This window comes from Pipistrellus kuhlii, unplaced genomic scaffold, assembly GCF_014108245.1.
Source record: "Pipistrellus kuhlii isolate mPipKuh1 unplaced genomic scaffold, mPipKuh1.p scaffold_m20_p_43, whole genome shotgun sequence".
Classification (NCBI taxonomy): domain Eukaryota; kingdom Metazoa; phylum Chordata; class Mammalia; order Chiroptera; family Vespertilionidae; genus Pipistrellus; species Pipistrellus kuhlii.
Window position 1 is genome coordinate 2,502,730 of NW_023425544.1, and position 19,149 is coordinate 2,521,878.

Consider the following 19,149-nt stretch of genomic DNA (forward strand, 5'->3'; position numbering starts at 1 on the left):
AAATAAATAAAGCTGGACAATGGGCAATGATAAACTTTTTAAAACTAATGACTTAATATATATATCAAAGTTGAGTACTTTCAAGCCACAAAGATCTAAGTACAGAGATCAACTTAAGAAAAAAAGGTAATGTATGAAAAACAGGAGCACCTTTTCTAATCTCACACCCAATGTAGGAATTCCTACTAAAAAAGCAGCCTGGCCCTAGCTGATTTGGCTCAGTGGACCAAAGGTCCGGATTCAATTCCAGTCAAGGGGCATGCCTGGGGTTGCGGGCTCGATCCCCAGTGGGAGGCGTGCAGGAGGCAGCCAATCGATGATTCTCATCATTGATATTTCTCTCTCTCTCTCCCTTTCTCTCTGAAATCAATAAAAACATATTAAAAAAAAAAAAGCAGCCCCAGTAAACATTTAGCTATCTCCTTCTAATCTCCAACCCTTACAATTCCTCCAAGGGCAAGAACTGTCTCAGGCAGCAGCCCTCCTTGGCTGGTCAGCTGCCTCTCTAGAAGGTTTTGTATTGCTTGGCTTGTGTGGCTTAGCAGTGGAGCATCTATCTACGAACCAGGAAGTCAGGGTTCAATTCCCAGTTAGAGGCACATGCCTAGGTTGCGTGCTTGATCCCCAGTAGGGGGCGTGCAGGAGGCAGCCAATCAATGTTTCACTCTTATAGCTGATGTTTCCATCTCTCTTCCTTTCCTTCCTCTCTGAAATCAATAAAAATGTATTAAAAAGAAAAAAGGTTCTGTATTATGTCAACCTGAAATCTGCTTCCCAGCAGTCTACCTACTAGGACTGATGTTGCTTTGTTGAAGATTCTTAAGTCCCTTCCTACAGACTTTAGAAAATAGAACACCTAACATGCCACTAATAGCCAACTTTCTATTTCCTTCTAATAGCATCATTCCAGAGGCTCTCCATTCAGTAGTGGAGATGGACATACTGCTTTGACCATCTTGGTGTTAATACATGCATGCTCCTGTTTACACACTGAGACTTTGCCATTAAATCTAGTCCAACATTATGCATTATTGTATAAAACTGTTTAGTGATGTAACACTTAGAAGACAGGACTAAAAGGCAATGTTTACCTGTATTTGAGCGTCTCCTAATACCAAAGTCCCAACTTGAGGTAATATCGACTGACTGGGCATATACATAGCCCTGAGTCTCACCATTGCTTCCCTGAATGTCAGACTCACTGTCTCCAGTCATTGAAGGAGGATGAATCTTCTCTAGGTCAACATCATGATCAATGAGAACCATCTCACACATTCCTGTGTCATCACTGGTCACGTGTGACTGTCGAATATGAGCTAGAATGATAGTTGGATTGTCCAAGAAGGCCATCCTTTCTGTGGGCCAGTTTCCTTAAAAGGCTATTTTCTCCTCTTCATATTGTTACACAGGCGCACCTACCTAGAAACACGATGTGCACAGCAATATTTAAGAATAAGGCAGAATAATTTTTCAAACAAATACAATGTGGTAAAATGCTACCTTGAAAATCAACATTTATTCCTGTACCTAGGAGCTTAAAAGGATTAAGTCTAAGCTGAAAGGAAATCCTTATCGACACTAAGAGCTAAGGCTCCAGTCAATGAGGTCTCCTCTTGCAAAACAAATAATAGTAACTCCTTAGTCCACTCAAGATATACAACTACCGTTAAAACAATACACTTTCCTTTCTTTCTCCCTTTATTCCATGCAGTCTCCTCATCACTTTAAAGGTGATAAATGAACAAGTTGTATTTTCTTCAAACGACATGCTGAAGTATTAAACTGCATATTTCTTCAGTTTACATTCCCCCATCATATATGGTTGTGAAGTATCTAATAGGGCACAGACAATGCTTTCTGAGTTACTAGGAAATTTACAAAAATGTACTACCAAAGTAATTTTGTTCAATAAATACATGCTCCTTTCTTCTGATTTAAAATAGTATTGTGCTTTTTAAAATAAAACTTATTAATCAAACTTGTCTCTTACTAGATTAATTTCTTATTTTAGAAACCTAATTATAAGAACTGCTTCCTGAACCCTATTAAAACTGCAATGCTGTTTATTTTGGGAACAAGATGGTACCGCCTCAGTTGTATGGGAAGAAAATATTACAGAACAGTGGTGAAGAACCTAAGGCCCTATACGCAAAACTGGGTTCAAATCCTGACCCTATCACTTGCTAGCTATGTGATGTTGGTCAAAATAACGTTAACCTCTTTCAGCCTGTTTTCTTTACTTATAAAACGGGAGTCTCATACAGAAGATAATGCAGATAAAGTGCTCAAAAGAGTACCTGGCAATAACTAAATATTAGCTGCTATAATTTCAGCTTTCAATTTGTGTTTCAAGTAACCCTAAAATACATCAACAATTTGCCCTTCTCTAGTAAAGTCACAGCAGGTAAATCCAGGGTGTGCTTCCTTTGGGACAGAGGACTCTGCAGGTCGTCTGAGTCACCGCCCTGCTCCTCTAAACCGTTAGGAAGTACAACAATGGGAAAGCTGGATTGAATTTGTTCCTTCAACAGTCCTGGAATTTATTTTTAGAAAGACCTATATAACACCAGCTTTTCTTGTCATTTGTTTCTTCTAGAAATGGAACATGGGGGAAATCTAGTTAATAAATCATTATAGCTAACAGGTTTTAAAATTTTCTGTCTGGTAATATATTCTATTGGCATCACTCGGTGGTTAAAAATAAAGATACTGAGATTAAGAAAAAGTTTAACCAAGGAGCATCTCTAACCAAGTGAATTACATTATCGCAGTTTTTTCCTAAATATATTTACTGAGGTCCTAGCTGGCTTGGCTCAGCCTTTGGATTGAAGGGTCCCAGGTTTGATTCTGGACAAGTGCACATGCTTGGGTTGTGGGCTCGATCCCCAGTAGGGGGTGTGCAGGAGGCAGCCAATCAATGATTCTCTATCATCATTGATGTTTCTATCTCTCCTTTTCCCTTTCTCTCTGAAATCAATAAAGAAATATACTTAAAAATAAAAATATGTATCCACTGAGTACTTATTTTACACAGGGGCTAATGGGAAATGCAAAGTTAAGGAATCCATGAATGAAAAGTTTATATCCTAACACTCACCCAGTATGTCTCTGAATACAATGTGATTCTTCTAAGTGTCAAGTTTCTGAGGCATTCAGTCTCAGAAATGTTAATGTCAGCTCGCCATTTTAAATAGATTAATAAAAAAATATTACAGAATTTGCCCTGGCCGGTGTGACTCAGTGGTTACAGAGCCTACTTGAGCACTGAAGGATAGCAGGTTTGATCCCAAACACCAGTCAGGGCACATGCAGGAAGCAACCAATCAATGTCTCTCTCTCTCTCTCACTCTCCTTCTCCCTCTCCTCACTCCCTTCTACTCAATGGAAAAAAATATCCATTAACAAAAAAAAACAAACAAAACACAAAACATTTAAATTTCATTTATAAAAATAAAAGCTTCTGCCCGGCCAACGTGGCTCAGTTGGCTGACATTGGCCTATGAAACAGTAGGTCATGGCTCAGTTCCCAGTAGGGCACATACCTGGGTTGCGGGCTCGAACCCCTGTACGGGGCTTTGCAAGAGGCAGCCAAACAATGATTACTCTCTCTCTCTCACCCTCTCCCTTCCTCTCTGAAATCAATAAAAATATACTTTAAAAGTAAATAAATAAAAACTTCTTATTTAGCCTCAAAATAATGTATACAACCACAGAATTACTTATAAATGAGAGTTTCTGTTTTGTTACAGAATCATAGGTTCAAAGATCACCAGAGCTTCAAATACCCTCACTACAGTCACGATAAGCGTCTACCCCATAAAAGGAAGGCAACTAGCTGCCAGCAAAAGAGGGGCAGATGCTTTCAACCTGATATTGAATAGTTCTCCCCTGCAAGAACAGGGGCTTCAGCAAGGAACTACACGTTTAATGGATGTTCTGGCGCTGAAGAGTCAAACAGCACAGGGCAAAGCAACAAAAGTAGTATACTGAATACCCTCCTTCTTTTCAAGGAAAACGGACCTGCTCCATCACTTCTCATGAAGAAAAGAGTTATGGACAACACTTGTGATGGCACACACCAACTCCCTAATTTTATCCTTACAGAACTAAGCCCTTAAACTAAAGCATCCCAACACGAAAAGATATCTTCTCTATTAATACATTATGACTTCACACAATGAGGAATCTGTATGACTCACTCAACAAATAATGCATTCAATACCAGTTCTTTAAAAAAATATATATATTCCTATTGATTTTTTTTTTTTTTTTTTTTTTTTTAAAGAGAAGGAGTGGAAGAGAAGCATCGATTGGCTGACTCCTGAATGCTGCCTGCCAGGGATCGAGCCTGCAACCTGGACACATGCCCTGCCTGGGAATCGAACAGGCAACCTTTCGGTGCATAGGATGACGCCCAACCAACTGAGCCACACTGTCCAGGGCAATCCTAGTTATGGTAGGGGACTCCCCACAGGATGCCTGGGAAATGTGCTTTCCACCTCCTATGACAAGTCCTTGAGGATTCAGACTGTCAGTCTCAAAGACAGGGGCTATAACACCACATCCCTGCTGGCAACAAAGGATCCTATACATTTCAGGAATTCAAAAGATGTCTCTGCCTGACTTCCAAGGACTCTACACTTCTGTTGTAGAGATTAGACATATATGAACATGTCATGTGTAAGAGAGATTATAAAGAAAGGATTGCCTTTTTTCTATTAATACAAATACAAGAACTCTTCAATGTGCTCTTCAAAACTGTCACCTTGGGACACTGTCAACTTATTCCAATACTACTTTTTAAAACCGAATAATACGTTTTAAATCACTTAAAGAGCAGCAAATTATCATTTGAAGGTAGATTTGATTTCTAACAGAAAGATATTCTAAACACAGATTAAAACAAGTTATTTTCTCTCATCAGTTGTAAAAAGATTAAAAATGTTTAAAATTAATGTTGGCCGGGGCTCAGAAAAATGGACTTTTTAATGGGCAATTTAGATAAAAAAAAGTTCTGTAAGATAGAGGTGGTGTTTGCACAACAACGTGAGAATACTTAATGGCCTTGAACTGTACACTTGAAAATGGTTAAAATGGTAAATATTATGTTTATATATTTTACCTCATTTTAAAATTTAAATTAAAAAAAAAAAGAACTACAAAGGGCCAGATTAAACAAAATTAAATGTTTTCTTCTTGCTGTTTATAGCACTTTTCAAAGCTTTTAAACTACGAATGTATATTGTGAAGCTCCAAGAGTGGAGAATCTAGTAACACAACATATTCCAAATCCCAAACTTATCTGATCCCTAAACATTCTGAACCCTAACACGAATCAAATCGAAGAGCTTGCGATCTTAACCACTATACAGCCTCTCTAAACAAAAGAACAAAGAATTATAATAGTTATAATAAATATGATTTTTAAATGACATTGAGCTCTTGAGTTCTGGGGCCTGAGAGAAATTTCTTCCATGGGTCTCTTTTATTTATTTATTTTATTGATTTCTCCCCTCCCGTCCCCCCACAGAGGAAGGGAGAGAGAGTGGGTTAGAGAGTTATAAACATCGATAAGAGAGAAACATCGGCCGAGACCGGTTTGGCTCAATGGATAGAGCGTCGGCTTGGGGACTGAAGGGACCCGGGTTCGATTCCGGTCAAGGGCATGTACCTTGGTTGCGGGCATATCCCCAGTAGGGGATGTGCAAGAGGCAGCTGATCGATGACTCTCTCTCATCGATGTTTCTACTCTCTATCTCTCTCCCTTCCTCTCTGTACAAAATCAATAAAAATATATTAAAAAAAAAATTGTTCTAAAATTAAAAAAAAAAAAAAAAAAAAAAAAAAAAAGAGAGAAACATCGATCAGCTGCCTCCCGCACACCTCCTATTGGGGTGAGCCTGCAACCAAAGTAAATGCCCTTGACTGGAATCAAACATGGGACCTTTCAGCCCGCAGGCCGACGCTCTGTCCACTGAGCCAAACCGGTTAGGGCTCCATGAGTCTTTATGAAAGATGTAAGACAGCAAATGTATTATGCAGTAAACTAGACCCTTACTTAGCCTCTTCCGCTAATGCAATAGAGAATTGTTGTAGAGCAAGATACAAACAGTGCATGCAATGATGGCTCAAATATAAAAGTCACAACATTTTACACACGAAAAGAACTTCAGAGATCATCTACTTGTTGACCTAAAACCACAGATGAGTGTCCTTTAAATTCTCAGTTAGGTCTAACTATCTTTTTGTAAAAATCCCTACAGATTTGTGCAACTTCAGCTACAAAGTCCATACCTAAAAATTCCGTTTCTTCTGTTTCTTTAAGTCACATGTGTCAAACACAAGGCCCGCGGGCCAAATCCGTCCCGCCAGGCCTTGCAATGTGGCCCGCACCACGCTGTCATCACTGCACTCCGCTGCGTTTCCATCACAATGACAGTTTATGACTGTTCAGTAAACCATTCGGCCCGCGATTTAGGCTGGATTTTAGATTTTGGCCCCTTCTCTGATTGAGTTCGACACCCCTACTTTAAGTAACCCCCATGAGCAAATGAGCTCTAAGAACCTGAGATAGGCAGCAACATGGTTTAAAAGCTCAAGTTCAGCCAATGGCTAAAAGGAAATTCCGCTTCTTGAACTTTCAACACTGCAAACTCACTTCTCTGCCAGACAGACTTCAAGTCCCCTCACCTGCAATCTGTGAAAACTTGTCCAAATAAGCAACAGCCTGCGGCTTTTCAAAGGTCTGCAAACTCCCAATCAAAAATTACTGCTGCCCCATCAATGTGTCATATAAATGTTGGCATGTTAATTGTGTATTTATAAGATTGTTAATGGTTAGTTAATTTACCTCCCACACTATTATTGTACTTGAAATGATTTAACGTCTGCTGAGGGAGTTAACAACATGTAACAGCAGATGCAAGAATTTTTTTTTTTTTTTTTACCTTTCCACACTGTACCCCCACTTCATGCTATTAGCATTAGGCAAGTTAAACATGATTCCTATACAAGATTCCTTAGTGTTATAGAAGTACTCACATTTATTTTTCACAAACAGGAATGATCACGAGTTAGATATACAAAAGCCTTTTTATTATATGCAAAGTCTTCCAACAGACCCTTTTTTAAACTAAGATTTCAACATTCTTCAATCTAGTTAAAGTTTTGAACTCATACCTTTTGGAATTTGAAAATAATTGAAATGACCATTAAAATAAAATGCACCTTATTGCTTTAAATCTCTTTTTCTAACACTCTCCAATTTAACTCTAAATTAAATCTTCATTTATTTTTTAGACCAGCAAAAAAAATTAAGCTTTTTCCCCTAGGGGAATTAAAATCTCCTCTATGTAAAAATGTCTAATTTCGTTACACAGTAAATAGCGAGGTCCTATATCTGGAGTTTACTTTTTCCTTTCACATTTTTACTTCTATATTTTAACTAAAGGTACTTATTAGACTAAATCAAATCAACAGAAGTGAAATGCTTATATCTTCTTTTGAATAAGAGGTTCATTCACTACATCACTGCGAGGCAGGCTCTGGGAATCCTACAAAAAATTATATAAACACTGGCCTGCATCCTCCAGAGACTGCTTTCACTGACCTAACAGCAACATAAGGCAATGCATACTAACCACCAAATGAGATGCAAAGACAATTATGTTTTCCGAGAAGGCTTCAGGAAGGAAGAGGGTCCCATTTAAGGATGGCCAAGCTTTCATTAGGCAGAATCACAGAGAACAGTAATAGATGACATTTACTAAGCTTGTCCTATCATCCTTACAACCAGCACAAGGTGTAGGTATTAATATTAGCTTCATTTTATAGGTATAATAAAATTAAGGCTTAAAGAAATTAAGTAACTTGTTCAAGGTCACATGTAGACTTTGAAAAGGCCAGTCTTCACAGCTCCTCCCAGAAGACTCACACTGTGATCTACTTTGCGCAACAGAATGCAGTGGAAGTAATATGGGACTTCTGAGCCTTGACGTCAGGAAAACTTGCAGCTTCTGCTATTGCTGAATAATATATTAATCATGGGGAGAAACCTGGGATAAAAGACTACATGGAGAAGCTTGGGTGTCAATCCAGCTTTCCTGCTGAGACCCCCTGATGAGTGACTTTAGGCAGCGGTCGGCAAACTCATTAGTCAAATATCAACAGTACAACGATTGAGATTTCTTTTGAGAGCCAAATTTTGTAAACTTCTTCTAACACCACTTCTTCAAAATAGACTCACCCAGGCCATAGTATTTTGTAGAAGAGCCACACTCAAGGGGCCAAAGAGCCTCATGTGGCTTGTGAGCTGCAGTTTGCTGACCACGGACTTAGGGCATCTGGAACCCACTAGACTAGGGGTGTCGAACTCAATCAGAGAAGGGGCCAAAATCTAAAATCGAGCCTAAATCGCGGGCCAAATGCGGGCCTTGTGTTTGACACATGTGCACTAGACCCTATCAGCCTGCCAGAGCAAGTCCTGTGTCCTAACCAATGTTTCCTTTGGGCAAAGGGACACTGACTCTTGATTTTTCTCTTCTTGTACCACTAACCTCCACCTGAAATGTCTCTGAATCTTACCATGTGCCAAGATCCAGTTAGAGGGATCCTGGTACAAGTACAGTGCTTCTCAAACTCTCCACGAACACACCTGAAGGGCAGAGGAGAGTGGGCATAAGTCAAGGTATGATAGAACCTAGGGAGAGCCACCTAGAGCTTCATGCTACAAAAAATTTATTTTTAGAATTTACTCATATTTGCATCCTATCCTATAATATACTACACCTAGAAAGAAGTGCTTTAGTTTTGAACTAAACTATAGAGTGCCATGCTTACTCTGCAGCTTCTAAAACCTCCTGGCACATACTGGGATTCCCATAACCCCACTTTGAACAGCAAGGTCTAGTGGAAAAATATAGACTTTGGTGTCAGAAATATCTAATTTTATGAAGATAAAATGGACAACTTAAGACCTAATTTTTGCTCAAGATACTTCTTATGAAGAACAACTGTAATTATGAACAGCAAACTACGTATATGTAAAGTTCTAAACACAAGTAAGACTGAAACTTCAACTATTATGCAACTGTTATAAAATAATCTATATTTTCAAAGTGTTTTTGAAATACTGTTTATTAACCACAGTAGCTGTGAAACTTCAGACAACCTAACCACCCACCACTCCCAAAACTCCGACAACTGTGGAGAAAAAGGACTTAGGCACACTTGTACTTTCTACAACTGTAACAGTTAATACCAAATATAATCAAAGGAGCTTAACTACTACCTCAGTGGGAATGGCGCTCCTAATATTGCTGTAAAACTTAATCTCCTTAACTGGAAAAAGTAGAAAAGGTACTTACAATGCAAATGACAAACATTACAGTCAAATCATGCATCAGAGTGAAAATAGATGGAAATCAGGGTTTTTTTAATCACCCCTCCTCCTACCCAAAGAATGAGACACACTTGGCGGAAATGCTGCTTACCAAGTAAAGGTTACTCTGAAATACTTCAAATTCCATAAGCACTCCAGATTGCAAAAACTGTGGGAAGAGAATGTTCCAAGCACAGACTAACGGACAGAAGGCACAGATGGAATAAACCCTGATACATGATGACTACCCTAAGAAAGTCTAATCTGAAAACTGAACATATTTGTTCTCAGGTCAGTAAACAAGGTTCAGTTTCTGAAAGATGTTCAAAATAACAAATTTTATAAGTCTAAAGTATAAATAGTAGGGATTTGTTGTTAAAGATAACTAAATAATTTCCTTCACATACTTCAGTGGTCAGCAAATTCATTAGTCAACAGAGCCAAATATCAACAGTACAACGATTGAGATTTCTTTTGAGAGCCAAAATTTTTAAACTTAAACTTCTTCTAACGCCACTTCTTCAAAATAGGCTCACCCAGGCCGTGGTATTTTGTGGAAGAGCCACACTCAAGGGGCCAAAGAGCCGCATGTGGCTCGCGAGCCACAGTTTGCCGACCACTAACCTAGTTTATATATACAGGATGGGCAAAAGTAGATTTACAGCTGTGAGTGTGTGAAACATGGTTTACTCTTGTATGATTATTAGCACGAAATTCCGTGCAAGGGGCTCGGCCATCGCGGCCCCAGATGCTCATGGCCCTGCCCACTGGTTGTTCTGAAAGGTCGTTCCCCTGTCCAGTCTAATTAGCATATTAGCACTTTATTATATGGGATTAGTGTATTCTTTTCCATAAGAACTCTAAACCTACTTTTGCCCAACCCTGTATAAATCTCTGTCACATTTCAAACTTAAGTTTTTATATATTTTATTTTTTTATATCAACAATTTTATTTACCATGTGTTTGTTGCCTATGCTTACGAGAATACAAGTTATAACAAATCAAACTTTATATTATCATTTTGGGGATGCGATCACCCTTTTAATTCTGGTCATATATTAACAAGGCAACTTTAACCCAGTAATCAAAGCTTCATTAGCTTGTAAACAAACTGTTTCTCAGGTAAACTGAATTGCACCACATCAGAAACTTAAGCAAATAAATAAATACAAAAAAGGCAGGGAATATAAATTAGGGCAGACAAATCTGTATCTAGCCTCATGCCGGTAAAGAGCATTCTATCAATATAGTGAAATGCTAATCTCCTAATTAACAACCTAATTAGGTAATTATGGCTTTGCAGAGGGATGCCGAAATGAAATATGACAACATGGTCACCTCTTTATATGGCACCTGTGGGCCTTTTCAGCTGTCATTGCAAAGAGTGCAATATCAATTTGAACAGATGACAAAGTGCTGTCATTTTTCATTCTGGTAATATACAGAATGCTTTGGACAGAAGCAGTTTACAAAAAGAAACATCTTGCCGGGTATTTTCCTAATTTAAATATGCTCAAATATTTTGTTAAATTTTTGCACACTTTTTATATTGTATATAGAATTACCATGCACATTTTTAAAAAAAACTTAACTGGCCATCATGCTTAACTGTACTTGCTGAAACAATTGAAATTTCAATGATGAAATATACAAAAATTAGGAAAAGCACCAATACATTATGACTTTTAATATTTATGCATTTTTTATATTACAGAAAAATTAAAATCCATACTTTGATCTTTAATTTTTTTCTTACAAAAATGGGAATTCACACCATTTTCTGTAACAAAAAAGCACTTCCCAATATCTAAGCATTCAACCCACACAAAAAACTCTATTCAAGGGTGGGAAAAATACAATTCTTTTTATGGAAAACAATACAATAATAAATAATAATACAACTGTAAGCCTACTTTTGCCTATAGTGTATATATCAATGCCTAGCCTCACAGATATGAGAGTGCACTCTCTTTGAAAAAGCCCTGGTTGGATGGCATGGCTCAGTGATTGAGCATTAACCTATGAACCAGGAGGTCACGATTCGATTCCCAGTCAGGCCATATGCTCTGATTGCAGGCTGGATCCTCAGTGTGAGACGTGCAGGAGGCAGCCAATCAATGATTCTCTCTCAACATTGATATTTTCATCTCTGTCACCTCTTCCTTCCTCTCTGAAATCAATAAAAATATTAAAAAGAAGTATGTAATACTTTCAACAATAAAGAATTTAAATTAAAAAAAGAAAAGACCTGTCACAGGACTACTCACTACCCACTGGCCATTAAAAAGGTGATGGCAGGTGGACGGGGACACTGGTACATTCCAACATGAACACAACTCTTCTTCCACAATATTGTCTTAAATAAGATTTTGTGGGAAGGACAGGAAGGCTAGCCAGGAAACCTCAACATCATTTATCTCAAGAAACATGAAACCAAATTCTAACAACAGAGGTGAAAACTAACTTGAAAATACAATCCTATATAATAAAAGCCAAATATGCAAACTGTCCCCTTGACCAGGCAACATGGTGCTGGCAGTGGGTGGCAGTGGAGATGCTGCCGGCCCCACTGGGCCCCGATGAGAGTGAGCCTCCCGTGGGATGGTGGAGCAGGTGAGCAGGCGGTGCCAGGCCTACACAGGTGCGAGCGGGGGAGAGGGGGGGGAGCGAGGGGGGGGATGGCAATTGGGGGCGACCAGGCTAGCAGGAGGTGGGGAGGGGAAAGAAGGGAGGAGTTAGGATAAATTTGACGAGTCTCATCATGGCAGGAGGGAGCTCTGGGTCTCGGCAGCACTCTGGGTCTCATACAATCAGGGTCGTGGCTAGCTTTCAAAGCAGACCCTGACAGGAGGGAGGAGGGAGCCCCATTCCTCGCAGAATCAGCCATTGGTTAGCTTGCTTAAAATGAATCCATAGGCAATTTAACTTGTTAAATTGTTTTGAATGTGTAAAATTCAGTCCATTTTGTCTGCATCAATAATAAAAGCATATTCATAAAAGTATACTCAAGTATAGGATATGAATTTAACACTGCATGTATGTATGGGTAAATGTGACATAATATCCAATTTATTTCACAAGTGATTAGTATAATTTAATTCCAATACTTATTCTAATACCTTCTCGCTGTTTCCAGAATTTAAGTTTTGTTTTATAAAAGGTTTCTCCCATTTTTCTCACTTTCAATTACTTAAAACTGTTTCCTTCTCTGGGTCCAAATTTTGTGTTTCCTATATTAAATCTATTTCCCCAATATATCTAGACTGCTGCCAACACAAGTTAATAAATTCTGAATGACTGCTCAGGATTTATTTTCTTCATTTTTATATTCCATGTTATGTCCTCATACAAGAGAGTGTGAATGAAAACAAGTATCTAGAAGACCAATATTTTTTTCCAATTTTCACCTGGTGGAAGCTGGGTATTAAAATAAAAATAAATTAAACTCTTGGGCTGGGAACTCCCTGGCCATATTTCTCTCACTATGCTGGGTGTCTCTATGCCCCCTTTCAATCTTGTGTATATATAGTCAACAAAGCGCCGTATGCATTTGGGAACACCTGGCCTGTCAAGGTCCTTTCCCACAGTAATGAACAAAGGACAGGGGAAGAGCTGAGCAGTAGCTCCCTACCTGCCAAGAGAGGAGAAGCAGCACTTTGTATCTGAACCATTCTCTACCCGGTAGGGATCCTCAAACTTTTTAAAGTGGGGGCCAGATCACGGTCCCTCAGAGAGCTGGAGGGCCGGACTATATGAACTACTAATTCCTACTGTAACACCTCGGCTGCGCTCACTGCCCAAAAAAACTGGCGGGCCGGATCAGACTCCTCTGCGGGCCGCATGTGGCCCGCGGGCCATAGTTTGAAGACGCCTGCTACCGGGTCTACCAGTAATCAGCTGTGTGACTTTAAGCATGTCACTTAGAATCAGAAAGCTTGGCATCCTGAGAAAACTTCAGCAAGACTTGATTTGAGTTCCTCATTATCATCCAAATGGGAAAAAAGATACAAAAATTTCTAAAGTGGCTCAACCAAAATCAAAAGGCTGTCAGCAGCATAGCTACAGTCAGACCTCAAGCCCCTCTCAGTCAAGTGCACTTTCTACTAAACTGTCTTTCACTGGGAGCCAATTTTTTAATCCCAAGAGGTTATGTTTACCCTCCATGTTCACTCCATGCCACTGTGCAGAGGACCAACGAGGCAAGAGCTTGTATAGCATTTAAAGTGCTAAAAGTATTACAAGGTCATTTCCTCATCAAGCCCCATCCCTCCTGAAATCTAGTCTGATTATATAATAAAAGCATTCGCCCTGCCACTTCCCCAAAGACATCAGTTCGAGTCAATTTTAAAAGCCTCTCACTCTGGCAGTTTACCAGTACACTTCCATCAGTAATCCCGACTTGAGTTGTACCTCCTCCTTTGGACAGTGGGTACCAAAGTTTCAGCGATAAAGTACATCAGAGTTCACAATCAGACTGCCCAGGACTGTACACAGCACACAAACGAGCTTTAGTCCACACAGTAATTTTGTAAATTTCAAATTTTTTAAACGAAATATATACATTAAAACCCAGCTTTCGCTGGGTAGCTCAGCTGGTTAGAGCATCAAGCTTCTACACCGAGGTTGTGGATTCAATCCCCAGTCAGAACACATACAAAAATCAACCAATGAATGCACAAATAAGTGGAAAAACAAAGAGATATTTCTCTCTCTCCCTCTCTCGCTCTCCCCAAATCTCTGAACCCTCTCTCCCTACAATAAAAATTTAAAATTTTTTTTAAATAAATACATTAAAACCCAGATTTCTAGCATCTCTTCTTTTGTTGTTGTTAATCTTCACCTAAGGATATTTTCCCCATTGCTTTTCAGAGAGACTGGAAGGGAGGAAGGGAAGGGGGTGGGGGGATAGAGAAGGAGAAAGAGAAAGAGAGACATTGATGTGAGACACAGTATTAGTTGCCTCCCGTGGGGGATGGGGTGGGAATAAGGGAGGTAGTGAACTGGCAACCAACAGCTGTCTTCAGACTGGACGTATGCCCTCCAGTTCATCAAGATCTAGCCTACTTTCTATACTACATCATGGGCATTTGAGTTGGGGACTCCTGAGGCAGATGCTCAAAAGAAAACTAATGCAATAAATATCTGTTCACTCTTTTGGAAAGTCCAGGTTTTTTTTCTGGCATTCTCACTCACTAGCTATGTGATTCTTGGATACCCTACCTAATCACTAAGATTCATCACCTATCTTAGAGCATCCTGAAAACATTTAACAACGACCAGAACATAAGTGCTCAATTATAATTATTTTAAATTGAACACAAGTTGAAATGAGCTCATCTTTATGTCAAAACTTCTGAAAAACTCATGCCGAAACCGGTTTGGCTCAATGGATAGAGCATTGGCTTGGGAACTGAGGGGTCCCGGGTTCGATTCCGGTCAAGGGCATGTGCCTTGGTGGCGGGCATGTCCCCAGTGGGGGGTGTGGAGGAGGCGGCTGATCGATGACTCTCTCATTGATGTTTCTAACTCTCTATCTCTCTCCCTTCCTCTCTGTACAAAATCAATAAAATGTATTTTTTTAAAAAATTAAAAAAAAAAAAAAACAACTTCTGAAAAACTTAAAACTCACAGGAAACTTAAGGTCAGAGAATCTACTACGGGGAAAAAAACATAATGTGACAGAATTCCTTGTCATATAATTGGCATCTATTGCTGTGTTCTTAACAATAAGGCCTATATATCAGAATAACAGGGTTCCAGCAAATTCTCAGCCTGAACTTTTAGAAATCCACTGAAGTACAACAGTTTCTGAAGTCCTCAGATATGAGTCAACTAGCAAAGCAAACCCCCCGATAAAAAGAAATGTATTTAACATCACCAATAAGGCAGTGAGCTCCTTGAGTGCAGGGGCCACGTTCATTCCTCAACATCCCCATTGCCCAGCACAGGGACCAGCTCACTGGAACAGCTCAAGGGCTAGCTCTTCTCTGAAGCCTCTTCAGAGGGTCCCCATCCACACCACAGAGAAGAGTGGAGATTCCAAAGAACAGATTATCTAACAGATAATCCCCTCTACTCACAGCCCCAACAGCTGCATAAACTCGTGGAATTTATTTAATCTCTCTGTACTCTAGTTTGCTCATCTGTAAAACACACACTTTCCGGTAGAGAAATAACTGAGACAGTCCTTTTAACACAATGCTGGCACATAGTAAGAGCTCATTAGCTATCATTATCAGTGTTCCCTCTTTTTGTCCTCCTTGGTATCCTTGGGGATTGCTATCTTTGTACCTAAAGTACTTCATTCACTACAGTTCACCTGCACACAAACATGTCTCCCCGACTAGAATGTCAACAACCTCAGAGTAGGAACCTGATTTGATTCCTCTTTGCATTCCCAGGGTCTAACATTTTCCCCGTCACTGTGGAATGAATGACAGATCCTCTGAGTATTTATTAAGTAGGAAAGTTGTAAGAAGAAACTGGAATTTACCTCTCTTGCCTGAAGCTCAATCCCTCACTGACAAGGACCTCTAGGGACCCTCCGACTTTACCTTCCAGGATCCCCACATAAAAAGAAGCAATGGCTTGCTTTCTTAAGGCTGCTCCACTAACCGCTCTAAAACCATGCCAGTCGTTGCACCTTTGCATCTTAGAATAATCATTTCAGAGTCCTTTTATCAATCCTTTTATCCACATTAGCTTATTACATATTCACAATACTCCATGAGGTCCACATTATCCCAACCCATACTTGAGGAAAATAATGCTTAGAATTAAGAAACTTGCCAAAGGTCACATATCTAGCCAGAGGAGGAACCAGGAATCGAATACAGAGGTCATGGTTATTCTCTACACAACGCCTTCCTTGCTCCTATTCAAAGCTGAGCTGACCCATCTTCTACCCTCTTGCTTTGAAAGATCATGGTCTTCCCTACATTTAAAAGAACATCTATAGCATTAATTTTAAAAAATATATATTTTATTGATATTTTACAGAGAGAAAGAGATAGAGAGCTAGAAATGTTGATGAGAGAGACACATCGACCAGCTCCCTCTTGCACACCCCCTACCGGAGATGTGCCTGCAACCAATGTACATGCCCTTGACCGGAATCGAACCTGGGACCCTTCAGTCCGCAGACTGACGCTCTAGCCACTGAGCCAAACCAGTTTCGGCTATAGCATTAATTTTGACACTCATATTTCTTTCTCTAGTATACCTGTTTCAATATATACTTAATATCAAGAGCTATGGTGTGAGAAAGAAGGCAAAATACATAATGAAAAAAACACAGGTGTAGGCATCAGACAGACCTGGGTTTGAATCCTGGCTGTCTTGTGCCAGCTGTGTAATTTATCCTGAGTCTTCCTAATCTGTAAATTGAGATTAAAATGATTAAACAAGAGAAACCTCTATGTCATACCCAGTACACGGTAAATAATAAAGCTTAGTTAACCCCACATAACGAAGCATTACCTGGCCACAGCACACTCCTCAAAAACAAATGACTCTCCCTCCCTCTCCCCCTCCCTCTCCCCCCCTTCTATGTTATCACTGTTATCATAGAAAGAATGCTCACACCATCACTCTGTGTTGGAATTATTTAACCCTTATCTCTCTCACTAAATTGAGCTCCTTGCTACAAGGACTGAGCCCTATTGGCCTCTACATTGTCTGGCATGGTACCTGGTATATATCCATGCTCAGTAAATGCTTGCTAAGCAAAGTAAGTATAGATATGATGAGTGTTTATAGGATTCTAGAAAAGAAATAATTTCCAGCTAGGGTTGTACTGAATTGGTTGACGGGGGCCCAATTCAGCTGGGTCCTGGGTAACATCTCAGCAGCTCACAACAGAAAAGGAGAAGCTTCTGGGCAGGGAGAATGTCCTATAAAACAAGGGACGAAGAAAAGAACAAATATGACTGGAGATGCTACTTGAGTAAAGGATCAGGGTAGAGTCATTTGGGAAGGGGACCTGTTCAAGCACAGCTGGAACTTTAGCCGGCACCAGGTCAGGAGGAGGAGAGGAATGCACATTCAGTCTGGGATCGCAGCAGTTGAAGGTAGGCCTGAGCACAAAGCTGAATGGAAAAGGGGCCACCTGCATGCCTCAGAGGCTCCAGCAAGCTTGCAAGTGTGTAAACAAAAAAAATGGAAAACAATGATCGATGCTTCATCAAGAACTCTTTCAGCATGTATTGAGCATCTCCTGAGGGCTCGTTGTGTATGAAGCATAAAGGACGGTGTCTCCTTTTCCCGCTCCAGTGGGTTTTTAAATGAGGAACCCACCCTTTTTGCTTGTCAGAACAGAATGCGCGTGTTGGTTTTGTTTGAACTAATGCTTTAATAAACACCTGTCTCCACTTGACCATTCACACCCGGGGAAGTTTTGAACTTTGCTGGTTTTGATTTACAACATGATGCTTTTTGCACGGTGTCGTAGGCTTAAAAAACGACTTGGGTTCATTCAGAATGAAATGTTAACCAATTTCTGAGTCAACTTTTTGGGCTCAGGTTGAAGTATTAGTCTTGTTTAAGCTATAATCATTTTTTTCTACTTTAAACAGATTTAGGATACTCTTTGCCACTCCCCCAAAGAAAAAAGCTGAATCGAAGTTACAGCAGCACTCCACCAAGAAAAAAAACAAAACAAAAAAACAGTTCTGCAAGGCCAATGACCCCATTTGTGGCAAATGGAGAGGAGGCGCTAGGAACCGGAGGCCACAAGGACAATACTTTAAAAACTTAATTTTCATATTGTAAAGATCAGAACACCTAAATGTGGAGCCAGAAACTGCCAGGGCCAATAGCATCCTCCTCCCTCCTCTCACTCCTCCCCAACACTACCAGAACCACGAGCCTCTCCTCCCCCAGATCACACACCCAGCTAGCTGTCACTCACAGCAGCCTCCAGGCTGGAAAAGGCCAGGAAACGGATGCTCACGGGAGACCTGAGCAAGAGCCAGACCAGCTGCCCGCCCGGCAGCGTCGGGCGCAGAGGAGTGCGGAGCCGCTAGGCTCTCCAGGTGGCCGGCAGGAGAGCGATCAGCAAGGTAGCGGCTGGGGCAACCTTTACCTGAAGGTGCAGCCACACTACCGGCCGGGGCGGCCCGGGACACGTTCCTGGGGGGCAGGGTCCGGCTCCTCTGTGCCTCTCGGCCCTAGCCCCGAACTCCCGGAAACCTCGGGGGCTGGCGATCCTCCCGGCCGGCTCAGCTGCCGCCTTCCGGGCTCGCCCTCATGCCCCCGCTGCTCGCCGCCGCCCGCCGGCAGAGTAGCAGCTCAGTTGGCCCGAGTCGCGCCGCGACCCGGAACCACAACTCATGCACCGGAAGTCCCCGACTGGGAAGGAGCTGCTGGCTGGGGACGCAGTGCGCAAGCCCCAGAGCTGGGAGCGGAGAGTGGAGCCCTCCCAAGGGGGCGGGGCCGAACGGAAAGCCGTGCGCATGCGCGCCACTTTCCTGGCGCCAGGTGAGGCCTTGGTCAGAGACTGGCTGAGAGTCTACCCCTGGACTTGGGTAGGTGAAAATCAGTGCTAGCTTTCGGCTGTTACCTAAAACAAGGTAACCTCCCACCTGTACAGTAGTTCCAATTTTAGAGTATTGTGGTGAGACTCGAACAGGATGAGGCTTTAAAAACCCCACACACAGTGCCTGACACAATAAACACTTAGTAAATGTTCGCTATTGCTCTTATTATCTGTAAAAGGGAGAGGATACTGAAGGGCGGTGTCCAAAAGCTATGAGGACTGACAGAACAGGGG

General features: G+C 40.9%; 1 protein-coding gene across 14 annotated transcripts in view; it reads right to left on the minus strand.

The window, feature by feature from the left end:
* MAPKAP1 (MAPK associated protein 1) overlaps positions 1-18,702 on the minus strand; it is a 181,271-nt gene extending 162,569 nt beyond the window's left edge. For 5 of the 14 annotated variants that reach the window (XR_006739881.1, XM_045572084.1, XM_045572077.1 and 2 more), the window contains exons 1-4: positions 18,463-18,700; positions 16,697-16,756; positions 8,584-8,653; positions 1,092-1,419 (exon numbers count right to left, since the gene is read on the minus strand). Coding sequence is in view for 11 of the 14 variants with exons in the window: in XM_045572084.1 (XP_045428040.1) it covers positions 1,092-1,350 (259 nt within the window). In the remaining 3 variants the exon portion in view is untranslated. Of the gene's footprint in view, positions 1-1,091; positions 1,420-8,583; positions 8,654-16,696; positions 16,757-18,288; positions 18,430-18,462 lie in introns of those variants that run through there. The other 9 variants (XM_036411959.2, XM_045572083.1, XM_036411954.2 and 6 more) reach the window with 7 other exon arrangements.
* Between the last annotated feature and the right edge of the window lie 447 nt (positions 18,703-19,149).